The 21,991-nt window shown below is 36.0% G+C and overlaps 1 protein-coding gene across 1 annotated transcript in view; it reads right to left on the bottom strand.

The window, feature by feature from the left end:
- Positions 1 to 21,991, bottom strand: part of Su(Tpl) (Suppressor of Triplolethal) — a 101,668-nt gene that overhangs the window by 59,672 nt on the left and 20,005 nt on the right. Inside the window, exon 2 of the mRNA XM_018539608.1 lies at positions 11,485 to 11,532. Within this exon, the coding sequence (XP_018395110.1) occupies positions 11,485 to 11,532 (48 nt within the window). The remainder of the gene's footprint in view (positions 1 to 11,484; positions 11,533 to 21,991) is intronic.

Raw genomic sequence — 21,991 nt, forward strand, 5'->3', positions numbered from 1 at the left:
CCATGAAAGTACTCACTATAGATGTAGTAATTATTATTGACATTATAAATAATATATAATCATAATCATAAATAACATTATAACAGTAACTATAAAAATAAAACTTCTAACTATATAATGATTTTACTATGCAATTATAATGATAAATACCGAATTCTTTTGTCTCTAATTAATTTTATGTGTGTTCGCGCGCACGCTAACATACATATTGTTTCCAAGCTTCAAATTTGAGTATTTAGATGTTAGAATCGAAAATGATGATTTTTTGACAAGTACCGTTGCAGACATTTGATTCTAACGGCACCAGCGCCTACTAATTATCCGAAAATTTGTTCAACGGTATCGGCTGACGTAACGCAGCCGGTCTTAAAATTTCGCACATCCGAAGAACACCACTCGTAGAGTATTCAGCTGCGGATAGCATTAATTAATCAAGAGCATACTGCTCGACAAAGTTTGAAATTTCATGAAGCAATTTTATATTTTCGGCTGCTCGTTATCGTCCGCATTCACCGATAATGAATCTTCATGGTCGCTACACATGCCTACATAAATTTGACTTTATCGTTCTATCGTCGATAACGGCTATTATTATTGAACGTTAATGCATTGCAGATTTTACGGCTAATGATAGAGAAATAATAGTTTTGTGTGCAGGGCTGTAAATATAATATAATGCATTTCTCGACAATCGCCAAGTGCTTTCCATCAATTTGGAATCGATTTGGGAGATACTCGAATTATTTGAATTCTCTCCCTATGAATATTATCCATGAATTTGGAATAACTGTATAACAAGCGGGCGTATATCATAGATACGAAGAGGGACGCGAAAGACGCTGGAGAGGTAAAATATTCATACCCTCCCTCGTGCGTTCAGGTGGAGTTCTCCACGGAGTTCTAATCGGGGGGTGAAAAGCGGTAGATAGGAAACAAAGACGGGAAGTTACACGGGGGTGAAAATACATGATGGAGATACCAAGCCAGGTGCATATTTCATGTAAAATCGTCCTCATGACAAAGACCTGCTGCGGGTTTTCTTCTTTGATGAAACGTCGCTTTATCGCAAATTGCGGAATAAATAATAATAATGGAACATAAATATCGTTTACAATTGTACATATAGGATATAATCGGTTTAATCTGCCATCGGTGAAAATAGTATAAATTGATAATCATCAGCGTTGCAAATTGAAAAGCCTACAACGTTAAATTCATGATGTCAATTTATAATGTCAAATTAACTCCAACAGTTATTTTTCCAGCTATTACCATTGCTACCGATTTTATTGAATATGTCGTTAACTGAATTATAACAAGATGCTAACAATTCAACTCAAGAAAATGTATTTTTGACTTAAATTTAGTTATTTAGTTCACATTATTTACTAAGTTACTATAAACATTGTTAACTTAGAAACTAATTATAAGAATTAATTGATTTACATTTTAATACGCATTGAAGTTAAAAATAGCAGAATGTTATTCAACACGAGGAATTGGATTGTTCTTTTAATATTTAACACGTAAAATCGAAAGAGAACTAAACCCAAGATCGAAATAAAATGCGAAAAACAATTTTTTCAATATGCATCAATATTTTTACTTAAAATTTCTCTGTTTAATTAATTACCTACTATTGATAGTATTCGATACCTGCTATTTTCACAAAATGAATCCTTTTGTCGCCTGCATTAAACTCGATCTTCGACACATTTAAGTCGTTCGACATATTTAATCCTAGAGGTCTTTAATCCGTTATGGATATTGCGTTATGGGATTTGAAATATATTACCGTTGTGCAGTGCAGATCAATTTTTAAGATCGGAATATGAATGTACCGTTATACAGTTAACGTTGTGGCCATTCCTTTTCCAAGGCGAGACGCACAATTTTCTATATAAACTATCAAATGCAGAGTATAAATCTAATTATAGTACCTATATAATTGTCAGTTTAATGCAAAATAGTTCCTTAAGGTGAAACGAGACTTTAGTTGCCTTTAATTTATGTAAACTGCCGTTGCCAAGTTGTGTCTTGTTATACGTATTATATCTTTGTGTATACATGTATAAACACTTGCATTAGACTAGAAATTTAAAACTAATTGTAGAAATAACTCAAGATATTAATTTACATTATTTTGAAGCAATCTAGACGTTTAAATTTATTCATATTAATATTTCCTGTCTGTTATAAAGTGAGATATAAATCTTTGTACGCGCGTTCGTACGATATTCATATTAATTTTAAAATTCTATGAAGCCGAACCGATAAGATTTTGCGCGCTGATATCCAAAATCGTAACTAGATTGTGATCGAAGAATTTTTAATTGACACGGCTGACAACAAAGAAACGATGATCAATCGGGAAAGACGATTGGAAGTGAAATCGTGCGGCAGTTAAGTCGCGAGTAACGCATGAATTCGCGCGCCATAGCTCGCGATGATATCTTCGCCGCGATGCGAGAAGCGAAGCGAGTCGGTAATTTTCGATGTATATACATCACGCGGATGAAGGAGAATCCAGTTTTGCAGGTTTCAGATCCTTCGGTTTCGCGTCGCGTGTACACGCGACTGGAATCCTATATATATAAATATTGTGCGAGACAGAGGCGACGAATTTAAGATGTGTGTTACTTAAAAAAAAGTTTACGGATACCAAAACTATAAATCCCAATGTAAAACATCCACGCAAACATATCTATCGTCTAGACATAATTCATTATAAGAAGTCTATTATTATTTTGATTGTTATTGTATTGATAAATTATTATGTGTACCTATGTATACGAGGAAAAATATTCTTATATCTAAATCTAACATCTTATAGAGTAAAGTATACAGTGATTAACCATTTGCTACAAATTTGTCTATATATTAAAATCCAAGTCAAATTAACAGCTAATTTCACAATATAGTAATAACTGATCTTTACTAACTTTATATGAATAAAATATTCAATTTACAGTCCATAAATTTTTATGAGGTAGACTTATATAAGACCCGGGCAGATAAAAATTTGTATTATAAAGATGTAAATATTAATAAAAATCTTTTTAAAAATGTTTAATATTTCATTAAATTTATTTCCTTTTCACTTTCTGAATTTTTTTTCTTCATTTTGATGGTTTTCATATTAACGATTAATCACTGTCATCAATAACTATCATTTTCTGAATAAAAGTTTCTATTGTTGGAAAAAATTAAAAACAATTTTATTCAAAGTTTTTTTATATTTGTACATATTCCTTGAACCTTACTTAACGTTCGCTTTGCATCAAATTCAAATTTCAAATAATTTCAATAATGATTACAGTGATTATATTAAATTTCAGCACTCGAGTGATCAATCATGATACACTTTACTTTTTGTGATTGAGATATGGTAACCCTATTCGTAAATCCCTCTTTCTCAAGGTAAGAATTTCATAAACCTAAAATATGTCAGCACTGTGTTTTTCGAGACCACGGTCAGTTTATCTCGAGATTTAACTGTGCGGACATATGTGCAGCACCTAGACCCGGATAATCCGGATAGCGGGAGGATGGATCGTTATTTATCACCGAGAATAGAATATTCTTAGCAGACTCGATTTTCTTTTCTTTGAAACAAAGGTTGCGAGACACATTTCACGCCAATCGACTGCGCGAAATAAGACAAGGCAAGGAGTAAGCCAAGCCAGGCAAAAATGTCTTCGAAACCAGTTTTGTTGGACATCTCACAGAATGTGCCAGAGATGAAAAATTATATTTGACGATTGACCAATTTTCAACTATCTCCCGCGTCACATCGGTGTCTCCCATCACGATTTATTTGAGCATGGTAACAGAGATAAGGTGTCGATGATAATATGCCACTTGCAACAATCGGTAATGCGCAACAATTAATTGCAGCGCGTTATCCATAGCCGCTTATCTCGCGCCGTGATGCGGGGACAGCGATAACGAGCTGTCTTCATTCGCCACGACAAAGGCACAATCCTCTCGCGAGAGTTACCGTGTTCACATAAGCTGAATTACAAACCGCGCTCTTGTCTTTCTGGAGCAATCGCATACGAGGCAAGTAGGCAAATGCGCGTAAATGCGATATGGTCACGGACGTAACGAGCCACGTGAATGAAAGGCGTAAACGAGGGGAAAAATAAAAAAAAAATGTTGAAGAGCGTAACACCCGCATATCACAGCTTACGGTCGCCTACATACGCGCAAGGCCGCGACGATAAAGACGCACCTATGTACACCGTGTCCTAGAACTATCGTACCGTTTATTTCATTCGGGGGAAATTTTTGCGCGTTATTCCGCGCCAATTTTCTCTCGATAAACATTCCTAAATCTCTCGTGCTAGATATAAAATCGTAATTAAATTTCAAAAAAGAATTAGACTGAGCATCCTAATAGACTCGTGTCCCGCATTCGATTTCACATGTATCCTATTCATATCTGGTCAAACATTAAACATGCCTTTTCGTGCTGATCCTCGACGCTCATTTTCAGCGTTCAAAATAGATTATATGAGCAAAATTGACGCTAAACGGTGAAAACACACGAAAAGGATGTAACGTCATGTATGTAGCATTCAATTTTGAACTGTATAACCTGACGCTAGAAGTTGAATTTATCCAACTTCCAACGTTAGACGCTAAGCGTCAAATTGAGATCACGTGTTCGCACTGACGCGGCTTTTCATGAAATAGCACCTTAACGTTTGTGTAATACCGTGAAAGTGGAATTGGAGCCACGATATATATGACGACCGATAAATTATCTCTCGGTGTAAATTATCGCAACTCCCGTATTTTGATTTTAAAAAATGTTGAGAGATTATTCCTGCGACACTTATAAACGCGAATGTGAAAAGAATTGGCTCTCGTGACATTTGTATTACGATAATTGTATTCAGAATGCAAAATGTGATACAACACTGAAACATATTTATAATTAAATGCATTCATTGATTTAATATGATATATTACTAGTATCACGTCATTACCATATGTTCGTGTTACTATATTTTTTTTACGGCCGTCTTACGACATTCTGGTGTGTTTAACATATTCTGAATGTAATCTTTTATCTTTTATGATTTCTTTAACGTTCCACTTCGAACACAAACGCACACGAGCAAATAAAAAAATGTAAAAAGTGAAAAAGATCTTTTTGGATTGTCATTTTTTATTCGTTTCGTTGCGTTTCGAGTAGAAACCTTATTTGGCCAATAATACTGTCTGTGTTAACAAATACTGATAATATTATTGATCGTGGTTAATATTGGGTGCTTTTCCAATTGATGACACAAGTCGACACAAGTATCGTTCTATCTTTCTTGACATTTAGTGATTGACAAAGATAGAACGACACTTGTGTCGACTTATGTCATCAATTGGATAGCACCCATTGACTACGATCCGAATTTCTTCATTCTCAAGCACCTATCACAGGGTTCCCTAACAGAGCGATATGTACTGATACTCTCGAGAATCCGGATCACGGTCAATAATACGTCAATATTTATTAATACACACAATAAAAAATATCATTTTGTATATTACTGAGAAAAGTATTCAATTTACCTACTTTCTTCTGTTTGAATAACGGTTAACAGAGAATGGTTTTTTTATAATAATCTTAAAACATATTTGTTGTAAATTTTAGATAAACTTATTATTAAGCACTCAACACAAGAATTTATTTTCTTTTGAGGAAATATTATAAAATTGACCAAAGAACCGATTGAAGTTACTAGGATTCAGAATATATTTTAAATAAAAATTTAATATTTGTGATGAATTCATGATAGATTTGTGGATACACAATTTTTTAGAGATACTGGGAACAAGTAATTATTAATCTAATTGTAAGTAAGAGAAATCCTATTTTTCGTCAATGTATCTTAATGCTGAAGAAATTATTATTATTATTTATAATTATAATAATAATTATTATTTGCACGCAGTATGTATTTTTATGTATGTACAGACAGTATTATTCTTCGATTACTGACCGTGTAAGATTCGTAATGTACATAAAAAATATTATCAATAATACTGATGATGTAAGATTGTAAAAATATGGATGCATGTTGTTAGTATTATTGTTCGTGTAAGATCCGCAAAAAATTGTCGACGTATATTTAATCTCAACAAATCTCAAAATTAATCTCAATCTACCACGGCATGGAACGCGTTACGACATATGTATATTAGTAGTACAGAAGCTGAAGTATTAGCGAGTAAAGGTCATCCACGAAGACAATTGCACGTCCTCGTCTCGATGCTTTAGTATCATCATCGATACGCTTGCATTCGATACGCCAGGATAATCTTCACATCTCAAGGTTCGATGCTTAGATTCAACGATTTTTAATACGATACCGTGGAACAACAACACTCTACAATCGCACCAACTTCTATGCGGATATCGCTGACATTTTCCGTTGAATACAAATTAATCGCAAAGGGGCAAAACCATTTTTGCGTTTTTAAGTTTATAGCGCGCTTATGAAAGTAATTACAAGTATGTACGGTAACTATCAAAGTGCCGATACCTATCTGAATAATAATATTAAATCATTATAGGTTAATTAAAGCCGCATTACAATCTATTATTCTTCTATGATATCGCTACATCTATACGTGACTCACATAAAAGAGTGATTTCTACGCGTTACTTGTGTGAGATCACATTCGACCTTCTGAATGCCGCGACCTTCGTTTTAGGGTTGCATCGCGGTGCCCGCCCGATGATTTCAGGACGTCCCACTTCTCATTATGATACTTAGATTCGACTACTAGAATGGCAAGTGGGTCACACGTAAAAGTAACTGTTACGGCAGCGACGTTTCGTGTCAGTCGCGACTGATCACGGCGCGATGCAATACCACCTTAAGCCGGAAAAGCATGTATTTACATACATTTACGTATTACACGTGCGTGTTACACATGCGCGTGGACATGTGTAAGCGAAGACTCAAGGAAGAAATGCCCCGAGACAATAACGCGCGAGGAAACTTCCGCCTCGTAATTCGTCCCTGAAGACAAACAAACGTCATTTGTCCTCTATTTTCTTTTTTGCGCCAATTAAAGGATTACGAAACGGTCCTTCCTTCGATCATCGAGTCGACTACTGAAACACTGATCCGCATTTTTCTCGCTATGTACATTTAAACGCGGCTATTATTATTTCAATGCCCAAACATGTTTATTTTTCTAGAGATTTTCAGCTTTAATTCCTATTCAATTCCACTCGCCCGACAATATTATTGCAGGAAAGAAACAACCGCATTCTACATTGTAAAAGTTTTTTTTTCGCCACGTATAACGTAATGAGAGTTGACTCACGCCATTGCCTTGCGTACTTGTGCAATCGGTGAAAACAAAGTTTACAAAATCACCCATGATTGGATCGAATGTCTGATCGATCCGACATCGTGAACGACGGAAATTTCTCGAAATTCAAATAACGATTTAAACAGCTTCATTATCGCAAATGATAACCTTTTGCTTAAATACCGAAATCTTACATTAAATATTGAATAACGTGTATTTCATGCGGAATTATTGAAACCGGTATTTGGATTATACCCTCGGTATTATACACTCGGAATAATTGAATTTGGACGTCTTATTAAATCCCTGTTTTGAAGAAAAGAAAACTTTCCACTAAATTTCCAGGTCTCTTTGTCGGAACATATCTGCGTAACTGACGAATTTGAGGAATGTGTTCTTCCGTACTCTCCGAAGATTCAGCGTCGAGGTAAGTAATGCTGGCAATAATGCGCTATTCCCAGGTAAAACCTATATCTATATGTATATGTACAGCGGGTGCTCTAAGAAACCGAGTGAAAGGCAACAATGTGAAGGCGAGCGTTCGCACGTACACACGTACATACACATAATACACGATCGAGCACGTGCGCAACTATCGACGCACACAAATCTATGGAAAAAAAAAAAAAAGACCGCCACTATCGCGAAACCGTGTCTCATATAAATACAGAGACTCTTCGCGTTCATGATAAAATTACACGAGAAGGCAAGTGGTAAGATCCACGATCGAAAGAGAGTAAGAGGGAGAAGGGGAAGAAGAAGGATACGACAACGTGGCATGATATATACGTGTCAAAGTCGTATGTTTCTATGTATCGGGGAGGCCCCATCGATGATTGTCGTGCACGTATCGTGCCCGATCGTGCCGAGCATTGCTGCTACACATGAAATCGTATTGTGTATGCACATACACACGGACAATACAGATGCACATTGCGCTGTGCCTGGTCTGCCTGCCTGCCATGATCCAGACGGGTGTTGTATAGAGAAGGCCTGAGCGGAGATCGGTTCTCCCTGAGTGCGTCAGTCGCGACAAGGACGTCCGCTAAATGGCGAATTATACTGGAATAATCGCTCCGCGTTCCTGGCACCCGTGGCCCCGGAACGGAAGAAAAAGAATGGAAAAGTGTCGCGATTGTAATTTGGGATAATATCGAACGGATTTTCCTTTGTCCCTTTATTACTTAGTAAAATATACATGTAAATATAAGTGCACTGAAAAAAATGTATTAATCTTAACATATTTTTCTTCAAATGGTAATAAGTATCAAAGAACAATCTCAAGCTTATTGAAAAGAAACCTGCAAATATATCTTTTCTTTTCCAAGAAAAAAAATAAATTCAATTCAATCGTTGAGAATTGAAATATAAGAAATAATACAAGTGAATATAAGTACGTACTAAATTATAGCTTCAAATATTGAACTGTGCTATTGGAAAATTACAGAGATGTATTCTGCTATGTTCTCCGGGGATTCGCGAAATGACGCTCGTGACAAGTCGTCCTTAAGAGATAAATTTCCAGACAACAACGTCGAATACAGGCCCTAAGGCATTATCTAGTCCCAGCTACTTGTGCAAAGGTCAACGGTGACACATTGATCTTCAAGATTTTTAATAGCAGAAGATTGTCAAAGGTCAGCATAAAACAAGTGTTAACATCTCAATCATATGAATGAATAGAGAAGTGAAGAGAAGAATGAATAATACAAAGATTTCTCCAAGAAATTTTAAAATTGCAGAATTTATTCTATCTCTGTGTATTTCTCCATACAGTAATTCTTCTAGATTCAGTAACGAGTTAGACTCATTTTCTATCGATGCAAGCTAAGTTTCGAGGATTAATTACGATATTGCAAGATTAATCACGTTAGTAATACGTCATAAGAAGAAATCAATTCCAAGTTCTAATTTAACGAATCTAGGATGAAGAATTGTATGAACGCTCTATGCCTTAATCTGTCTTCCTTTCAACTGATGGAATTTATTTTCTAGATTTTATTCTTCTTAGAATTGATAACAGACTCATCTTATCGAATCTGACTTGGTCAGATCCGTTGTAATGCAGGCGAACAACGACCACACCCGAGAGCAAGGAGAAGCCGATGAAGGACGAGGAGAGCAGGTCAATTACCTCCAGATCACTAAGAGAGATTTCGTATCGACAATCAGCCGTTGCTGTCATTGAAGAATGCCAGTGGCATATGGCAGTTACGTGGTGCAGCACTCTTTTTAAGTACCGATCAATCCGAAGGCCGTTTTTTTTTTAGCATAAACAATTTAACAAAGTCGTGCGCCGATGGTTAAGTTCTTTATCAAACGGATAAAAAAAAAGATGATTTTATCAACTTTGATTAACTGCAATCTTAGTTAAATTTGAGTTAATATTTTATTGACAACTGATATAATAAATCACACAAATTTATTGTGATTTTTAGATTAGAGATAGAATATTTACATACACAATAATACTTTTAAAAAATGTTAATACTATCGGTTCAACAATGTATACTATAATAATTAACGTGCCTAAAGTTGCTTTCCCCCCTCATAATATATTGGATCCAATTAAGTTTTAACGAACACGTTCCAGTTAGAATGCTATAATTAATTTAAGATTTAAATTGATACAAATTGAGCTAAATAAAATGGCGCAAAATAATGTGATCATTTGTTTATATCTTTTTATTATGCGTTGCTAAAGTATCGATATCCACAGAGTTTAGGAAGGTTTAAGAGAACTGATCGGTGGCGGCAGCGCGAGAAAATGGTGTATAACCTTGCTCGGACGACCTCGATCGCCTTCACCGAGGAAATCTCGGGTGTGTGGAGCCGTGACGACACATGTACACACAACACACAAATACACACAAACACATACACGTGATCTTGCGACCGCTTGGCCGGTTGGAAGATCGAGCTGTTGACGTCGGTTGCACGGAGTCGTGCTACCGTCGCAAGATCTTTTTCGCGTGATACGTCTGATCATCGTCATGATGGCCATGCGTAGATATTCAAATAGACGAGTAAAAATTTGTAATTCGGATATGTAGCTAGAAGATACATCTATAAAATACGGAAAAAGTAGATTTCTCCAGTTTGCAGCTATAAAGCTACGAAATAAAATATTGCTAAATAATCTGTTCGCTCGTATCGGTAAATTAAGAGAAGAAAAATGCCGACGTGAGTCGACGAAGCACTCGGACACCTCTCACTCTCACTTTTTTTTTCGCCGAAAGAAAATTTCACCGTTCTTCTCTCCTTCGCTCTATAACTCCCTCCATTCTTACATTGTATTATAGAAAATATTTTAAGTAACCGGCGAAATCCGACAGTTCTTTTATACAATGAGAATAATATTGTGTAGTAAGCCATGAGCTTATACTTATTCCTTCTAAAATTATTTTTTTAGCAACCTTTTAACTATATGCAGACAAAAATTCGAGTTGTGCATACATGTACAAATGTTGAGCAATTAAATAAGCCATAGAAAGTTAATTTTTTCAAAAGTTGGAGGCCAACTTCACATGGGTCATTGAATATCCTTAACTCATATCTTCTACGATTATAAATGAGCCAGATAAAATCGTTAATTGTTTATCGTATAAATACTAAAACACTGAAAAAAATTACTAGATTTTAAATAAATATTCGTTTAAATAATATTAACTAAACATTTACTTACAATTAATAAAATAAATAAATATTTACTCAATAAAAGAATGACATTTAAATCAAAATAATAATTCTTTTTTGCTAAATAAATATTATATTTAGTAAATATTTAGTTAGTACTATTTAAATAAATATTTATGAAAATTTAGTAATTCTTTTTTCAATGTACTGACGTTAGAGTAATTTAAGGAAACATTTAAGTGTAATGTAGTTAATATTTTGGGCAAACGTTTTATAAACACATACTATTTTTCCACAAGCAAGATACCTATATTATATTTTCTTTTTTTTTTAAGTAAAAATTAAAATCTTGATATCTGCGATCCGCAAACGTCCTATTATCTCTAATCTGTTGTTATCTTTCCACGTGCTGCGCGTTATCGACTAACCGACGCTGCGACGCGACGCGTCGGATTCTCAATATCATAATTCCTTCACATGTTGATTATCGACAGAAAAAAATATATTGCTTTTACTTACCCCTTCATTTCCTAGGAACTGTATATTAGGTTTTTCGCCAATCTTATGCTGAAACAGAAAAAAATCAACATTTATTTTTTTCTTCGTAAATATGAATAGAATGCAAAGCCAATAATTAAAGAATAATAAATAAACAAATTATTAACAATCACAAGTGAAACTACATTGATGAGAATAGATCAAATAAGAGAAAGAATTCTGTTTTCGACCGAAGCAAATCTTGATTTACTAATATGCACATGTAGATTTACAAAAACGTTTACAAATACAATGACTTGAAGTAATATTATTTGCAACGAATTCTTTATAGTATTAAGATCATTATTAATTGACAATGTAATTTTTAATTAAAATCGTGATGTTATTTCCACATTTAATTTATGATTGCGTTTTGAAATCTGACCAATTAAATCAACGCATAGTTTACAGAAATAAAAAATGTACATACAAATATATCATTAAGCACCAAGATCCCCTTCAACCAAAAACAACTTTCTTTTATTATTATTATAGATTAAATTCTATCACATATATATATATATATATACACACACACACACGCACACACCTAAATTTCTTTCTGTTACGCAAAAAAATGTTCTTGGAAACCATGTAGAAAATTATAATGACACATTGCGAAAGCATATCAAATGTTTTGCCACGTGAATAAATCTTAGATTGATAAAATACGTGGACTAAAGAACGAAGTCATGTCGTAGAATTCCGGTCGCGGACGTTTATCGCGCAAAGTGTTACAACAGTCAATACGAACGTGGGATCGATTAGCGTAATTACCTATCGCTCGTCCAACTTACAAGTCATACAAGCAACGAGCGACTGGTAATTGGCGAAGCGAGCGCGTGCGATCGGTACCCGCATAGAGACGAGCGTAAAATGCTGTGTTTTGCGACCGCGTGAAATTGCGGTGCATGATCTCGTAATCGCGCGGCGGCGAGTTGCATTATATCGTGCGGATAGGCGGGCGATAATTTTTGCGTGTAACTTTTACGTACGCGTCTCTGTCTCTTGGTGATAGCTTGGAAAGGGAAAGTACCGTCGGTAAGAGCTTTGTCTAAACACTGCTTCTCATTGTTGACAGTTACATACAGAAAGAACGATTTTGTTACAAGAAATGTTGCTGCTCTGGATATAGATTTGAAAATAATTTTGTTGTGTACCACCAAATATGTATATGTGGACCACAAAAATAGTTTTATTATAGAATCGATTGCTAAAAATGTCAAAATTTTTTGCAACATTGCTTATCAAATTTCCGGTTATTTTGATGTTGGGACAACAAGATTGTTCTCAGATCTATATCCAGCAAAATTTTAGATTTTTCAACTCTGAAAATAATTTCGTTGGAAATTCGAACCGGTTGCTAAAACAGCCAAAATTTTACGATATCATTCATCATTAAGTGTCCAGCGCAATTATTTTGATAGTCCAATAAGACTATTTTTGGAAGTATCCAGCTAAATTTTAAATCTTCTAGCACAAAATCTAAAAATAATTTTGTTCAAAATTCAAATCAGTTGCTATAATACCAAAATCTTTTGCAACACTGTTCATATAACCTTTTTCTGATATAATTATTTTAATAATCTAGCAAAACTATTTTTAAATCTAAATCCAGTAAAATTTTATGTTTCAGCAAAGTCGTTCTTTCCGTGCAGAAACACAGGAAGAATCTGCAAGAATGACAACTTTCTCGCATTTATTACAGATCGATTTTAGATAATTTAAAGTCAAGTCTGTCTTTCACAAGAGTGTCGATACACCAATACATCTTACCTCTAACGATCTGTTCATATTACCCATCGAAGAAGCATTTCGCTTTTACATATGTCCATTGATTCTCATTAGACTCACATTAGACTTTATGATTTGCTAATGCTATCGCATGTACATCGCAGCGATGCAATACGATATTTGTACGAAGTTTACGCAGTTTCAACTCATCGTCGACTTGAAGCTTGTCAGAGGAAACGTGTATCTACATACCCACATGCGGCGGGCACATGAGAAAATTAATCGCGTCGCGGAAGATCGCGTTTACTCGGGCGCGCTAGGTCGACCAAGATTGACCTCTGAGTATAACGGCGCGCTATGAGAGTGCCGGAGGAGCTCACAGGTGAAAAATGATTTCCTTCTTTCCCGCGGGGATCGCGCAAGGAATACCGCCCTGTGATTTCACGTACTTTCCTTTCCAATCCTTTAACACTTTAATAACCGCGTGTAAACTTTTCTTTCGATTTTCTTCAAAAGAAGAATCGGGAAATCTTGAACGCCCACGTTAATTTGCGAAAAAAAAATTTCCACTAATTTAATGCGAATGACTAAAAGCGAAATCTTTCGCGAAATAACAAAGCAGATCTAAAATTGTACAAAATGATGTAAATTGCGGAAAAGATCGCATATCTAAAATGAACTCTACAATTGTCGTGTTTAATTCTCTCTCTTTCTTACGCGCTCTAGATCTCTGTGTCGATGTACGGAGTGATATGCTTTCACTGATCCGACGATAATTCCTCATCGTCGAGGAACTTGAATCGACGATGGCTCGCGGTTACATTGGTTACACTTTGGTGGCTGGCAGAAAAAGCGACGGTGGTATTAGACGGTGGCCGAGAAGTCCATTACGGTCACGCTGCGACGAGGATTTTACGACCGACTCTGTCACGCTTACATGACAAACAGAGTGTCGTTGCAAATCTTCTGTGTGTGAGTGTGTATGAGGCAGGGATACCCACGGCATAATGCGCCGGGCAATTATATTTCCACGGCGCGTTACATAAACACGACGAAATAATCAAGCGTCGCCCCGCTCGGTCGCTTTCACTCGATAAAGGGATCCATTACAGTTTTAATTATTCTAATAATCGTCTGCTTGTTCTATTATTTGAAAGTGCATATCACAAATCGCATTGTCATTCTCAACATTTCCACTCTATGTAAAGAATGGAATGACATAGCGAATCTACACTCTTCAATAGAAGAGATTCTCTTCGATATGAGTCTGTTAAATATGAGAAAATTTTTTTAGGACAAAGACTCTTCAGAGGATCCGACGAGAGATATAAAGCAACTCGCAGCAGGGAACCTTTTTGAAGGACACTCAGAATTAACAAGAATCGTCAACGTACACGCACTATGTAGTGTTAATAGAACTAAGTATTTTTCCTTTTGTGTGAGAGAGAATCTTTCTCCCCTGTGTCGAAGTTTCATCGTCATTTATTACCACTACCGATGCGGGTCGTTAGTCTCAATAGTCGGAAATATAAGAAGTAAAAAGGATGAAAAGGCGATTTCAGAGGAAAGAAGTATCTGCGATCAAATTTTTGAGAATGTTTATGAAAGAATGATAGTATCAGATCTGTGGGAGGTAATAAAAAATTTGAAATTCTAACACGCAATTTTAATCTTTACGTAGGTAGGTGATGTAATGATGCACAAGTTGATACGTGGGATGCCCAGCAAACTCTTAAACAAATTTAATTTTATGGTTATACTTTTTATTAGTACATTATGTTGTACACTTGATAAATCTGGATAAATCAGAATTTTTTGATTGAATTTATTATAATTCTACTTGAGATAATTAGAGTTTTGTTTGATATGAATTAGAATTTTCTGATTCGTCTCTCTTCAACTAGAAATTTTTCTCAATGTAATTAAATATATATATTAGTTATTCCCTCATAAGATAGAGGAATATAAAAATAATGAACTTTGAGACTTATGAGCATCTGGGCAATACTTTTTTTTCTTTTCCAAAATAAAATTTTAAAGAAAACTAGACCTGAGGTGCTACGACTATACCCGACCTATCACAATTTAACATTATTGAAAGGTTAACATTATTGGAAAACTAAGAACGTAAACATAATATAGTTGTACAATATGAGCGTGCAACTCATATCGTTGTAGCGTGCAAAAAATTCAAGATATAAATGAGTATAAAGTCTTTGTGTCTAGCTTTATCGATTAAAGGGCGAATGGTTGATTCTTTTCTACGTTCTGCCTCGTCGACAATGAGACGTCTCGTGCGCCACGCAAACGACCTCGGAAAAGTTCTTACCAGCCATTCCTCCCGAACAAGAGAGCCTTCCTCGTCGGCAGGTCAATAACTCTACGTCCTGAGTACAACCCCTGATTCCCCTTGCCGTCTCTTACGCATCGCATTCTCACCCCCGACGGCGGCGGCAGCGACCCTTTATCCCTCTCTACTAGAATTGGATTTCTGAGCCCATCGCGTTAACAATAGCCCCGCCATACATCTTAGTTCTCAGTCTGCGCAAGTTATCCGCGATTAATTATTTGTCTCTCGTTCATCTCGCGCGGCTATCGATTCGCTAACTGCTGGTGTATTCGATTACCGTTTAATCATAGGTGATACGCTAACTGTGTATTTACGTGAATTTCATTCTTATCAAATCGTACAATAGCACGTGTTTCTTCCCGACTCGCCAAACCGCCGCGTTATCAATCGTTTATCGTTATATATAGAGCTATAATTCCATCGACTTCGACGAGAGGACGTTGATTACTTTCTAATAACAAGTTAATTGCGAACCATCACCAATGTGCAGCTAACATAACAACTTGATTGTGAGAAACGGAACGATATTCCGACACGTGTTCTTCGTCCAAATAAGAAAAAATGGACGTCTCTGTTTAGGAACACTTTGTCTCGCCCGCGATCGAGAACGAATGAAAAAGCAAGAAATTCGTGTTGCGCACTGTAATGTCGTCGTGCGTGCGTGCGATTACACAAGCATAGACATTTTATATCGCAATCCGATATTCCACCGCTATAAGACGGCTATTCTATGATATTTCGAGGACACCTGAAAAGATTCCCATCGAATTGAAAATAGCGAGAGAAATGCTTTTCTCAGCTAACATTTGAATGTATTCCATTCTTAAATCCAGTCTCATATAAATATTGCAATTTTATGGCAATTATCATTATTGAAGAACAAATATGTATACTAAAATGCCAGAAATATATCAGCGAAAGAGGAGAAATACTATATGCATTTTACAATACGAATAAACATAAATGTAAATTTCGTAGCAAATGTTTATTTGTAGTAAATGTTCATTCGTAAATAAAAGCAGTCGAAAGTTATGATTAGCCTTAATTTATGTTATGATTCCCCAATTATTACTGCTTTTATTTTTGTTTATTTATTGCTCTCAATAAAATTATTATTGTTACACAATAAAAAAACATATTCGCATTTGTATTAGAAATGGTTCACTCAAATCCTGTTAACATTTTGTGTTAAATTTTTTAACCTATTCGAGTGTTAATTTAATATGATTATATTATTTAAATGGTTTGTATTAAAAGGATATTTAATATTTCTTAGTATCTAAATATAATTTATGAGTTATATAATAAGTAAACAAATAATATATTTTAAAATGTAAAGTGTAAGACGAAAGAAAAAATGTATTAATTTCACAAATTATATAATAAATATTAATTTTATTGAAAAAAAAATGCTTTCACGGTTTATTTACAAAGTGTGTCAATTTTACTTTTTTTGTGTTTACCTTTTTAAATAATATTTAATTGTTATCTCCTCTAACATATTTTTGTACTAAATTAACATATAAATTTGAGTGGACCGTTTGGAACACGTGAAATGTGTTAAATTTAACACAAATTTTTCAACAGTGCATAAAATAATTCTTCTCTAAAATAGGTATTTCTTCTCATTCACAAGCGTTTGTAACGGTCGTTGACATTGAAGAACGCTTTACAAAGGGCACGCTTCAATTTCCAGCATTCAGTATCTTTATTCATGTTTTCCTCCGTTTACTTCGGCAAATAAAGGCGAAAGCGTGTGTTCCACTTTGATTTCTGATCCAATTTTTGGAGGCAGATACCGCGCGGGATTCCACGAATACGGGCGCACTGGGGCGCGCTGTTTTGCAATCATTTTGCAATCGCGATGAAGGAAAATAGGAACGTATTTTCGGTTCGTTAACCCTGAATGCATGTAACAAACCAGCTGCTGTTGCTACTATACACTGCTGTCGTCGTTGCTACCAGCCGACACGCGCCCATGGTGGTTCTAATTCGCGCGGCTAGTATATAATATCATTGCAGCAGCGGCAGCGATCATCGCAACAAAAAAAATTATCTAATTAAGTAATTAAACGCACAACTATATGCCGTGTGATGTGCTTGCTTACACATATATCACATTCGTAGCCGCGTGAACGTTGATTAACTATTTATTATCAAATCAATTGAACTATTTATTGTCAGATTATGTGGCATGCCTAAAATTTATCAGATACAAATGTCAATTATGAATACTGTAATTATATCACAGCTGATTTCACCAAAGATCCGCGGACCGGTACCCAGTTAAATGAAAAATACATACCAGTCCAAAGGATAATATACGTGTCTTAAGCGCGTTGTGTCCATAATATTACAAATTAATTCGACATCTCGGACGGAGAAAGAACTGGTCGATCGCATTGGTCATGTGACAGAAATGTTCAAATGTGATTCTTGTTAATTCTTTCTCTGTCCGAGATTTCGGAACGATTTCTAGCATCGTGGATCTTAGTGTGCCTTTAAACTTTGTAATGATTGGACGTTTTGGGGAAGGCTATAGTTCATGCTTATGCAGGTAAGTAGAACTAAGAGAAGTAGTACACGATCAGCGGAATAGCAGGCCGCCGTCGTTCATAACCAGACGTTCGCTTTCCGCGTTTAACAAGAACGACGGGTCGCGTCCGGCTCGGTGCTCGCCGGCGCGGAAAAGGAAGGCGGTTCCCCAAAAATCGCTCGCCGGTCGGTTCTCAATTAATCGCTCGGCGCGCGCAGGCATAATCGGCGTGCGACGAGGCACGGTTGCCGGTTCGCAACAGGTAGGCAGGCACACATCGCGCGCTTGTTCGCTCGCTTCGCCACGACGAGAAATTCGCCAACACCGCCAACTGGTTCACTTTCTCTCGGGCGGCGAACTCCAGGCTGTTCATTCTGCCTCCCCTCATGTACGTACATGTACGATTGGTGCACGCGGATAATACATGCACGCGCGTATGTATACGCGTGTGCGCGTGCGCACCGATCGACTTTGAAACGGAGACTTCGTAGACACTGGGATCGTGGCGGACCGATCGTAGATCCGGGTGTTTCAGCTCGATACTTAGACCTTAACCCCGGCACACCAATAATATCCTATACACTGGAAAGAATTGTACTAAATTTTAATAAATTATTTGTTTAAATAGTACAAACTGAATATTTATTAAATATGAAGATATATTTATTTAGTACGAAACTATATTATTTTTATTTAAATATTACTTTCTTTTATTGTGTGTATAAGTAGTAAATATATTTACTGTGTAAGTAAATATTTAGTTGATAATCAAATAAATAATTATTACAGTTTAGTACATTTTTCTTAGTGTATAAAATGCCCACAATTATCTGTATAATATTTTTATTTATACGGAAAGAACGATTTTCTTAAAAAATCTCAAATTTTGCTGATCTAAAAATAATTTGTTAAATTATAAAAAAAAATTATATTGAAAACTAAAAAATTATGAGTAAAACTGTAAAAAAAGTTTTTGTATAATCTAGCAGTCTCCAACAAAATTATTTTTAGATTGTACTCAACAATATTTTAGATTTTCCAGCAAAATCGTACTTTCCACATGTAGCTTTTAAAAGCGACGCTTATTGTTATGGTTACAAGTTTTTCAAACACTACCAGCACTCAGAAGAATAGTTAATTCCATTTGAGACATCTGCGAAGAAGGACAAAAATATTTTTTAAACCACGCATCACACGAGTATTATGTAAACAAATTTTCTTGGCGCATAACTGGATAATAATTTAATCTAAGTATGTTGCGTCATTGCGTAATCATTACGCATTAGTTCCTATTGGGATTAAGAGGCTAGATCGGACGGAGATTCCTTCGACTGCCGCGCGATCAAGAGACCCGCTCGGCCGCGATTACTATCAATCTGCGAATGCACTCTCGTTAATAAGCGTTACACGGGATTTCGCGCAGTGTGCACAGACGAGCGGCGGCAGTAGTGGCGAACCGGGTTTTAAAGATCCGGGCACAAGATCGCCGTAATCAGAGCGATTAGGTGTGGCCGCGATAAGCGCGTGCAGTACCGCCTGTTCGTTCGTCGCCCGTTTAAAGGTGTACCGTACATTGTTTCTAGGCCTGCCAACAGCCTGTCGTCACTTTCAAACGGTATGCCTTTCGAAATGCATTCGTATAAGCTGCTACTTTCTCGTAGCTTCTATTCCCGATCTGTCTGCATCATCGATATCTGCCGTCATTTTCCCTCGCGTCTGTCAGACCGCAGAAAACAATTATGCGTATTTTACCATAGCACTCGTCAAAAGCATTACTCGTTAAACATTATACGGAGTAGGAGGTAACTTTCACGTTAATCATTTTTCGGAAACTTGCCGTATAAAATGTAATGAAATATAATTAGGGTCAAAGAAGGTACGAGAGAATTCTAGCAACTACGTTACTCAAATTTAATTATGATAGTCGAAGATTAAGAAAATTACGGTCTCTGTAAAGTCATATAATACAACGACATTGCGAGTGAAGATACCGGAAGCCTCAGTACACACAGTACTCAGTTACGCAAACGTCACGAGGCAAAATGGTAAGCACGTGAAGGCTATCGGTCATAATTATGGGGTGTTAGAGGAATGGTCTTGCGTCAGTACTATCCTCAATAAATCATGCGTTACGCCAGGAATTAATATTTCCACGACATAGTCGGCGTCGTAGTCGAAACGTCATCGTCGTCGGCTCAATAAGCATACAATAATCAACCGAGATCGAGACGACTACATATATATCTGTAAATGTCAAACGAGTTTTGCACACCATCCTTAGGAAAAGAAGAAATTGAACTCTCTGCTTGGTCAATCGTTACCAATCGATCGCTGAGATCGAATAAGCGAGAGTTGACGAAAAGACCGTCATAAGATTCGTCTCAACTTTCTTCGCACGTAAAAATCGTAGTATTTTGCGAGAAACGCGAACAGCTAAAAGTCCATACATCATCACGTTGCGGAAAACCGTAACCAGTATTCAAGCTGTGTTATTAATGCCTCATTTAGTAAAAAAAACTTCGTAAAAGAGCATCTTTCCCGCGAACTTTTATCTTTATTCTATTATTCATGCGTATACATTATTTTTATTTCTCATCGGCGCCGGACTACAATGAAGTTTCCCATTTGTTCTTCAGTATATAGTAGAGAGAAAGATTTATTGGGGATGAGAAGAACGAGGGTGAGAAAGGGAAACGGAGTAAGCATCGATCTTGAAAACCAGCGACGACACAACCTCACCAACAGGAACTAACGAAGCTCATTTCCTTGAGGTTTATTTCTCGATCCATCGAAATCAAATACATTTATAAATTTTTTTCTTTATGTAAAATAAATCTAATAATTTCTGTCGTGAGACATGCTCATAAAAAATTCTTAAACTTTATTTGTTTCGATTTAACTTAATAAGATCTTCTTCTTCATACAAGGTTTAATGAAATGTGAAAATGTATTTAATTATACGAATTAAAAATATCTATATTCTTATTTAATAGTATTTAAAGAAATCCTAGACTTTATTAATCCTTAATGTATACGATTTTCCGGTTCTTTATTATACAAGATGGATCTTTTGAGTTTATTTTCATCACTTTAATAAATATACAAAAAAATCATGAAGTAATTTTTACACATACTTTATATCTTTAGAAAGTATGCTTAAGGTTGTATTTAAAAAAGAAATTGTATGTAAATATATTATACGTAATTACTTGGTGCTAGTTTTTTCGAAAAAAAAAAAAATATATATATATATATACACGACACAAATAACCCTATCTTGTGTACTAAAGGGATTAATTTTGAAAGTTAATCCTTTTGAAAAAGGCACTAATATAGGCAAACAGAGAGTGATTTTAAAATCCTCTGTAAAAAAAATACACGCTAGCATTAGGTTTTTTTTGCTATTTTAAATCGTCGCAAAACATGGGCGGCATGAAGATAAAATAGATTTATCGCCTGTACGCGGTGCAATACGATAAATAAATCGTATAATCGTGTAATTCGCGCGTACTTTACGGCGATCGTTTCCCCGCGAATATCTCCGAGGGCCATACAATACGACATAATTCGCTATCAAGAGACACGGTAGTATTTCGCCCCGCCGCGTATAGCCGGCGAATGGGCAGATTTAAATTACCAGTCGCGCGGCTACGACAATCGAATTATCAACAGGACCAAACTCAGTTAGCTCGAGATACAATGGACCTCTGGCCGCTGCGCCCGGGACGACGCCCTATTTTATTCATTTTTTTTTTCTCGCAGTCGGCGAAAAAGCATCTCGCGGAACAGAGAGGAGAATGGAGCGCAGGACAAAAAGACGCGTAGGTGGATGGGACGCGTGCGGGTTTCCGGGGGGGGGGGGGGGGGGG

This window comes from Cyphomyrmex costatus, unplaced genomic scaffold (assembly GCF_001594065.2).
Source record: "Cyphomyrmex costatus isolate MS0001 unplaced genomic scaffold, Ccosl1.0 scaffold216, whole genome shotgun sequence".
In the NCBI taxonomy this organism is placed as follows: domain Eukaryota; kingdom Metazoa; phylum Arthropoda; class Insecta; order Hymenoptera; family Formicidae; genus Cyphomyrmex; species Cyphomyrmex costatus.